General features: G+C 39.6%; 1 protein-coding gene across 1 annotated transcript in view; it reads right to left on the bottom strand.

Moving 5' to 3' along the window:
* Window positions 1-243: 243 nt before the first annotated feature.
* The window catches only part of sdc2 (syndecan 2), a 46,760-nt gene continuing 37,456 nt past the window's right edge, over window positions 244-9,547 (bottom strand). The window contains exons 2-5 of the mRNA XM_044170609.1: window positions 9,283-9,397; window positions 8,325-8,497; window positions 5,967-6,096; window positions 244-2,774 (exon numbers count right to left, since the gene is read on the bottom strand). Coding sequence (XP_044026544.1) covers window positions 2,611-2,774; window positions 5,967-6,096; window positions 8,325-8,497; window positions 9,283-9,397 — 582 coding nt within the window. The 3' untranslated portion in view covers window positions 244-2,610. The remainder of the gene's footprint in view (window positions 2,775-5,966; window positions 6,097-8,324; window positions 8,498-9,282; window positions 9,398-9,547) is intronic.

The raw sequence follows: 9,547 nt of genomic DNA, 5'->3' as shown, positions 1-9,547 counted from the left end.
GTTCAAAATCCAAAGACATTAAGTTTACAATTATCTAAGACAGACAAAAGCAGCAAACCCTCATATTTGAGAAGCTGCTTCGAATGAATGTGTAGCATTTTTCCTTGATAAATGACTTAATCCACTGTGCAAAGTGTTAATTTTTAATGAATTTTCACCCGGATTTCAGTGATTGCCACAATCAACAGATCAGGGAGGAAAAAACAAGTGTGATTTTAAAACAAGACGGCAGAAGCAGTTAGATATTAGGCCACAATGTTTATTCAGTAGTGTTGTTTCTACTTATAGGTACAATACTGTCAGCTTTTGTAAGACTAAAAAAAAGTTACCATTACAGTCATCCATGCTCACAGAATGCCAGTCAAGTCGTTTACACCCCTCCTTTGTGTACACCCGCCACATGCTCACCTTGAGCAAGTACATTTCCAAATGGTAGGCACTTTGAAGGTTTAAAACATTTGTGAATATACATTTATATATATTTATATATCTTTTCATATACTAATAAGCAATTGGACTCAAAGGTCAGGTCTCTAATAGAGTGAGAGAAAAAAAACTAAAAGTGAAGAAAAAGCGAATGAGAAAACAACATGATGTGGCCATGGTGGAGGGTGTGGGTATGAGAGGATGGTGGGAGTGGAAATACTGTGAGTCTTTGGGTTTTTCAGTATAGTTCAGTACCTTAAGTCTATGACAAGAACGGACAAGAGAGATGGGGAATAGAGGATGGAAGTGGACAACAAAAGGATCACAGACAGATTAAAAGATGGGGAACATGAGGGATGGAGAGGTAGAGGGCTGAACAGCTTCATGTGGGTGGTGGTAGGAGTTTAGACGATGTGACAGCATCTACTTCACACTACTGTACAGCTGAAAAAGGCAACTTCACAAACCTGCCGGACAAAACACACGTGTCTCTTTAGAGCAAGTTAATGTAGACGTAATGCTAAAAAAAAAAAAAAAAAAAAAAAAAGGAGAGAGACAATAACTTGTTGTTGTCATGTGACCGTAACCTATGTTTTCCTTTGATGTAGCTACGTGGCTATTTTTCATCAGCCATTTTGTGGCCTTTTAAACTCATTTGGGGATGCAAAATGGCATCAAAACAAACACCGTGGGTAGGTTTTAAACCTGGTAAACAACCTCATCTCTCAACAGAAGCTCTTTTGAAATGCCTGTGCTGACCACTAAAAAAACATGAATAGCCCTCAACGTGAGTGTCTTGTCAAAGCCTATTCAGACATAACACTGAAGTCTTACATTTTCTTGCAGCCTTATTTATCAGTCCCTCTGAGAGAAACTAGGTTTCTAGAGGGGGGTTCTGGTGGTTTTTGCTGCCGAGGTATGTGCTCTGCATGTGGGGATTCGGCCCTGACCTCGTGTGTTTGTGACCAAACAGTAGCAGGCCTTCAGTGAGCAGATCTTTGGACCTAAAGCGTCAACACTGGGACATGGACAATAACTACCCGGGTGGCTCCATACAGCTGAAAAGAGTGTGTGTGTGTGTGTGTGTGTGTGTGTGTGTGTGTGTGTGTGTGTGTCGGGGGAGTGAGGGAGGAGATGTAAGGGTGAAAGGATGCTAGCAGACTTTGGGTGCAGTCAGTAAACTCAAGGGAGACATTGGGGAAGAAGGTGGCTATGGGCCAAAAACACCACAAGCCACAGAGAAGAAACTTCACCCCAAAATACTCTACATACATGCAAACCTGCATGATAGCCGTGGGAAGCAAAAGCAGTGAATGTGCAATGTGAACAAGAATGCATTAAAATAGAAAAGAAGTTCAGCGAGACATAAAACAGAAGTGAGATTTGTGATCTTTCTTAAGCCCTGACACACTTATTTTTATCTTTTAAAGACCTGGTATGAAAATAAAACGCTGTCGAAAAGAAAAAAGAAGGCTACACTGAGAAGAGAACAAACAAATAAACAAGACATAATGAAGCGCTCACTTTTGACTAAAAAACAGATGTGAGAGCAAATAATAAACATTGTAACCTGAAGGGAGAACATTTACATTGACCGTTAACAGCGTTAATATGAAGACCAAAGAGCTTCATCAAAACTACGAAGGCATTTTTTTTAACATCAGAGAAAAGATAAATTAATGTAATACACTTTTAGAGATCAACATCAGACATGCTAGGACAAAATAAAAAGAAAAAAATGAAAGTAGGATTGATACAGAATAATTATATTCAATTATTTCCACTTTTAAATTTTTTTCCTTTACAAATAACATACCGCTACAGTTAAAAGTAGTCAGCGACTAAAAACAGCTCCTTTGACAGAAGACAGATGCGATTAGTTTCCTCACCTTTACAGACTTTTTTTTCATCTTTTTCAAATAATACACAAAATGTTTAAATACACTGAGATTTGCCATAAAATGAGAAATGCTCGGTTTTCATTTTTTTAAAAAAAGAAGAAAGAAAAGGTCTTAATTACAATACACTATGCAAAAGCTTTCCTTTATGCTATTTTTCCTTAATCAACTTGAAAACATTTTGTTGTTGTTTCATGTTGTGTTTGAACAGGTTTTGCTGTTGTCATGGACTGTGTTTTTGACAGTCACTCAAAATTTGTCGTTCTGATGATGGGAGGGAGGGGTTTTATGCATAAAACTCCTTGGTTGGGGCCTTCTGATAGGCTGCACTGGAGGGTTTCCTCTCTCCCAGGTCATAGCTGCCCTCATCCTTCTTCCTCATGCGGTAGACCAGGAGGAGGATGAGGAAGATGGCGAACAGGAAGCCAATCACGCCACCTGCGATAACAGCTGAGAGAGGCAGAGATAGAAGGGGAAGGTAACTATCAATGCTCAGAAAGTCAAATCAATGTCTACTGTGTGTCCTCATGGAGAATGAGACCTTAAACTTGTCCCAAAGAAAGCACTTCTCCTGAACTGAGCCGCCTCCTTTTAGTATAAGATGAATTGTCTTCTGTCTTGTGCAATCAATTATGACACATTTAATTTTAGCAACTGCATCTGCTATTGTTGCAACAAATTTCAATACTACTGCAATTCCCCAGCAAATGATCAAAAATGAGGGCTTACATGTGGTGAAACCAAGTGGCAACCATAACAGCTCAATGTTGAAACCAATGCAGTTACTTCATGTCAATGGGAAAACCCTCAAATTTGTCGTCTCAAGAGATACAAAGTCAATCATTTTCTGTGGTTCATTTCACATCTGTGTCTTGTTGGTGAGTTTAAAAGTTAGTGTTCCATTTAGGGAATATTAAGGCTCTGATGGTTGATTGGTACACAGAGCCGTGTTGTCCCAAGCGTGGTTGATTCGACATGGTCTGTATTCCAATCAGTGTCTGCCGACTGGGGCTTAAGAGGAAGAAGCTGATGGTATTGGTTCCATAGCTTAACAGTCCAATGGGGACAAACAAACAACAACCAGTCCAGCATGGCTTGAATTAAATCCTATTTCTATTCCTGAACTGGCTGATAAATCTAATCGCAACATTTAATTATTGACAGCGACACAGACAAACCCCCAGCCAAAATGTCCTGCATTTCTGATGAGTTCTTCTGGTTGGATGATTATAAAAAAAACTTTTGGGAATGGAATCAATTTTGTAGTTGATTTTATTTATAGAGTTTGTGCTAAAAGGATAAAGTTAGCATTGTAATGTTGGCCAAAGCCATTAGGTGGGCATGTTTTCAAGTTTTTCCTGCAGTAGCCTAACATTTCGCCACCTAACGATATGCCATCTGTCCTCCACGTTCTTTTGTTGTTGTTTGATTGCTACATATTGTGTCAAATGTGTTATAGAGGACATAATAAGGCAGAAGAAAGTACATCAAGATAGACCCTAGCCCTGATTCAGGATTGTATACTATCACGGCCCTGTATGGCTATCACCAGGAACATTGACATCTTAGTCACAGATTCGCTCATAAAATATGTCAAGGGAAGATTTTTGAAAATATAAACTCACTCGATGGAAGGAAATCTTTGTTAGAATTTTCAGCATTCTTCTTTTTGCAAATTTTATGAGTGGATCTGCGACTAAAATGTCCAGGAGATATCCATGCCGGACTGTATACTACATATCACAGTCCTGAATAAGGGCTAGACCGACCCCAGTGAGACAGAGGCAGACATATTGAAGGTTAAACTTTATGTTAAGGACACATTGTAAACCAATAGGCCAACAGTGGTGTAACATCAAGGGAATTCTGAATAAAATCCGCCCAGGCTTTATTAAGAAATGCCCCCCCTCCAGCTTTGACCCTGACTCTCCTCACTAATGCTCCTAACTCGCCACATGGGCTTATTTCACTCTCCCTCCCAATTATGCCTGTATGAGGTTCTTTATAGCTTCCTAATCTGTTTAAGGTCTCTACTGGTGCTACAATCTGCCCTCTGCTCCACTTTAGATTTCCACATGTTGACTGGCACCATGGCCCCACGGGTAAAGATCATGGCACACACCCAGATGCCAAGCTCCAAGAAGCTGTAACACAATGCAGAGCGAATAAATGAAAATTTGATTATGGGCAATTATTTTTATAGAAGTCAATGTGACCCAGGTGTAGCATATATATATATTTACATTATTTATTTTCTATCCTTATTCAAAGACTTTTTACTGGCAATACAATGTTTTTCTATCACAATCCTAGAACAATATCTAAAAGATGAAATGAGACTATCAATCGGTGAGAGATGTTAGCTGAGTTCTTGTCTAAGTGAGGCTGTCCTGATTTGTCCTTGCTGATGTTGTTTCTGCATATTGCCAATACCAGATGGATATCACAACAAAGTAAACGTGAGATGCCAATCAATGTTTGCCTCAGACACGCGGGGAAAAAGAGACGGCATTAGAGAGTGCAGTGATTTCGAGTCCGATAATTTCCTTTCCACCCTCTTTCATGTATTCAAAGCGAGCAACACACACTTGAAACACCCACAATGCTGTGAACTCTACAAGGTCCCACAGAGAGACGCAGATGGAGTTTGTTAAAAGTCATTATTTTGAGAAGTGGATCAGGGAAAATATTTCCAAGATTTGCAAGACTTAGCTGTTTACCAGAAATATGCTGACATGTTGTAACATATAAGAATTTTAAAAACATTATACAGCAAATTAAATAAACATTTATTGGTGGAGGATCAAACTGAAAGGCTACTGTCATCACGGGCTGAAATTTTATCAGAATAGTTCCACATTTTGGGAAATACGCTTTCTTGTTGAGAGTTAGATGAGAAGACTGATACCACTCTCTGTATGATAAATACGAAGCTGAGAACATTAGCTTAGCTTAGCATAAAGACTGGAAACAGGGGAAACAACAAGCCTTTCTCTGTCCAAAGGTAATAAAATTTGCCTAGCAGCACCTCTAAAGCTCACTAATTAACATGGTATACCTCGGTTGTTTAATCTGTACATAAACCAAAGTTGTAGTTTTACAGGGGGTTTTGTGCTGGATGGCCCAGGTGCAGTGACTTCCTGGAGTCTTGTCAGCACATGATCCCTGGTAAAACCACAACATATTTTACACTGTACGGATTAAACAACCGAGATATAATGTGTTAATTACTGAGTTTTAGAGGTGCTGGTAGGCAGATTTTGTTACCTTCAGATAGAGCCAGGCTAACTGTTTCCCCCTGTTTCCAGTCTTTTTTGTAATCCAAGCTAACTGACTGCTGGCTGTAGCTTCATGTGTACCACACAGACAGAGTGGTATCAATCTTCTCATTTAACTCTTGGAAAGAGAGCCAATAAGCGCATTTCCCAAAATGTGGAACTATTCCTTTAAGATAGCCCTCATCATATTTGCGCTCAGCTTTACAGAAAACAGATCTGAGCATTGTCTCGATCAATCTCCAAATATAAAAAAATACCTAATTTAGAACACAAACTGCAGTCAAAATAATAGGAGATACTGTATATGTTTCTCTGTCTATTTAAATAATGTGGTATGATATCTATTGCAGCATATGACACACACCTGCCAACACCTCTGTCCTCTGAAATAGGTTTTCAGTGCGGACTTCAATGGCCTCCTGGGGTGAGCCGGGGGCACTAGTCGTACTGGTCATCTGGTTCCTCTGCATGTCCTCTGTAACTGGCACTGGTGCCTGCATGAGGAGAAGAAAGACAGGAGGGGGAAGAGAAGAGATTAAGGTCACTTTACTGACAGCTGACTTTCACATTCTGCCCTCCAATATTCCTTGTCTGCGTATTTAGAGGACTTGGGTTCATTTGGTTGTTCTGGCATAATCCTTAAATTCCTCCCTGGTGCAATCATGACTGTTAATATTTAAGAAATAGCTTGACATTTTTGGAAATACACTTACTTTCTTGCCAAGCGTTAAATGAGAAGATTGATACCACTCTCATATCTGTCTGTCTAATAGGAAATTACAGCCAGCAGCCGGTTAGTTTAGCTTAGTATAAAGACTGGAAATGGGCAAACAGCTAGCCTGGCTCTGTCCAAAGGTAACAAAATCTGCATACCAGTACCTCTAAAGCTCACTAATTAACACGTTACATATTGTTTGTTTAATCTGTACAAAAACTGATTAAAAATTTACAATTTGTGGTTTTACAGGGGGACTACTTGGCCGGGTGCATTGATTTCCTGGAGTCTTCATCACTGTGAGGTTATCAGGCAACCAGCTGAGACCTCAGGAAGTCACTGCACCAGGAAATAGCCCCACAACAAACAAGTTATAAACAACCGAGATATAATGTGTTAATTAGTGAGCTTTAGAGGTGCTAGTAGGTGGATTTTGTTACCTTTTGACAGAGCCAGGCTAGCTGTTTCCAGTCTTTATGCTCAACTAAGCTAACCAGCAGCTGGCTATAGCTTCATATTACATTTGTTTATTACAGACATGCGACGGGTATCAATCTACTAATCTAACTCTTGGCAAGAAAGTAAATAAGTATATTTCCAAAAATGCTTAACTATTCCTTCAACGAAAAAGTGAGGATTTTACTGGTCCACTTAGCAAGAAGGTCTAGTCAAAGGAGCAGGATGGGGACCAAAATGGAACCTGGCCAGTGAAACCTATAGAGGCAGGCCAGAGAAGAAAATGGAACAAATCCAGATTGCCCAAAAAGATTAGTGCAAGGCTAAAGAAAAGTAGGCAATAAAAACAGAGCCAGTGACCCCAAGGTTTTTCCGGGAGTCTAGGACAAGAAGCAAAGTATCTGGAATGGATCCAGACCCATATAGCCTATGCTTTTTCCGATAACACTAGAGAAGGGTGCAAAGGACCAAAATGGAACTCAGCCAGTGCATTTGGCTAAGGGAGTAGTGAAAGAGGCAAGAGGGAAAAAAATGGAATAGGGCCAGGTAGGGTTGGCTTAGGGGGTTGAGACCTTGACGACTAATCCTAAACAGATGTAGTATCCAGTACAATACAGTAACAGTGCAACACAGAAGTGAGATCTAGGATGGTTCCAGAATATGTGATTATATCCCGGAGAGATGTAATCCTCCATAATTTGCAATGGAGCGAAAACATTGAGAATTGACGTGAGCACTTGATCTTTATCCTGAAAGCAACCTCACGGCTCCTGGTATTACAGGGGATGATGACATTCTGGGTCAGCTAAAGACATACTGAGGTACTGTGTCACTCTCTGTTGAGTCAGGATAGTTACAAATGAGTCACCATGATTATAAATGACATTAAGGTGCATGATATCATAATATAACATACCTGGTGACACTAAAGCACATGGAAAGAGTTTTACACTAGAAGAAATGTAGAAAATGTTTTTGGATGTGATATATTAATAGTTTCATATACTTTTAGTAGTTAAATATACTTTAACAATTGTGATTGTGTGCTTTTAAGATAAAGACAATTTTATTTTTCAACTGTAAAATGTCCTGCCCAGTAAATTTCTTGGTCACAACAACACACAACTCTTCTACTACTATAGCTAACATCACAACAGCATATCTTGGCAAACTAGAAAGTAAGCTGACTGTCCCATGGGCAAGTAATTTAACGTTACCTGACACACAAATCATGGCTGGAATAGTGTTGTGTGTTGAGTTTATTTCCCATTTACAGAGCCAGGTCTGTGTACAAACACCAGATTTATTTTCAGCGCACACACTGAACGGACAGCTAGCGGACCGTGAGGAGATATTCACTGGATTTGACAAAAAGTCGTGATGTGGATTAGAATCGCATACCCCTTTAAGTGAACTTAATCAAAAATGTCTGTTATGGGTTATGCAAAGAAAATTAATATTTGCTGTTTTATCATAATCAGACTTTTTAAACTCTTAAATATCAAAATTAGCCTAAAAAAAATCCTGTATTGGTCGGGCTATACTTCTTACCTCGGTTCTGAGTGGTTTCCTGGGTGTGCTGTCCCTGGCCTTTTCTCTGACCGTGGCTGTCTCCACCCTGGGGGTGAAATCTTTGGTGGAGTCCTGGGTGGGTTCTGCTGCATTGGGCTCAATATAAACCATACTGACAGTCACTGTTTCCTCCAACACTTCTTCACCTCCACCTGGGGGAAAGAGAGTGACAGATGAATAATGTCTCTCCATTAAAGGGGCAAATGTTTGCTCGGTAAATCTAGAAGTATAGCACATGTATAGGGACAATACTTCACTAAATGTAAAAATGCAGTAAAAATATAAAGATTATGTTGTGTGTATGTGCAAATAGTTTGTATGGGCATGCATGTTATCAATATTTTATGTCCACAGTCATATAGTTTGTCTTACTTAACTTCACACTCTGTGGATTTAATTGTAATGTATTATTTACAGCCTGAATCTCATATAGAATAAAGAGTGCTAGAGCAGAGTAATAGGGCATACATACAGTATTGGAAGGGCTATTGATCATAGTCCTGTCTCCTTTCACCTAACATGACCTTCTCTCACTGCAGTTATACAACTCTCTCAGTTACTTTTGACAAAGGTATGAGCATTGTAAAGGTGCTTAAAGCAAGTAGAGCAGAGGAGCTAATAAAAAAAAAGACATGTAAAATTTGCACAGATGCCTACGGCAGTCTGGGTGACATAGCAATCTCAATTAAAATCGAGTGAGAGAAGCAGTGAAAGAAAGAATAGACAAAGACAGGAAGAGAAAAGAGAGAAAAAGAGAGAGGAGGGAGGAAGCGATGGCACAACTTTAGTCTGCCAGTGTTCTTAAAATTTACCTGCAGCAAACTTAAAAATGAATGTCATCACACCTCTGGGTAATTGTCTGCTGAGCTTGCAAGTGTGTGTGTGTGTGTGTTTTTACCCAAGCCTGTGATTGTATGTGTGTGTAAATGTGTCTTACCTGAGCCAGACCCTGAGTTAAAGTCATCATCATCTTCAGGGTAGTAACCTCCTGAGCCTGTGTCATCTAGGTACAAGTCATCAGCCTCAGAGGAAGTCTTTGCTGCTTCTGCTATCTGCAAAACAGCAAGATAACAAGTTGTTGAGGACTTATGTCAGTTTTATTACACATCTCTATTTAGAGAAGTCCATGTAAAAGTTTTCATTCTGCACCACACCACTGTTTCCACACACCATTCCACATTCACAGTTTTAGTACTCTACCA

The sequence above is a fragment of the Siniperca chuatsi genome, linkage group LG17, assembly GCF_020085105.1.
Source record: "Siniperca chuatsi isolate FFG_IHB_CAS linkage group LG17, ASM2008510v1, whole genome shotgun sequence".
In the NCBI taxonomy this organism is placed as follows: domain Eukaryota; kingdom Metazoa; phylum Chordata; class Actinopteri; order Centrarchiformes; family Sinipercidae; genus Siniperca; species Siniperca chuatsi.
This window is presented reverse-complemented; position numbering and strand designations above follow the sequence as displayed.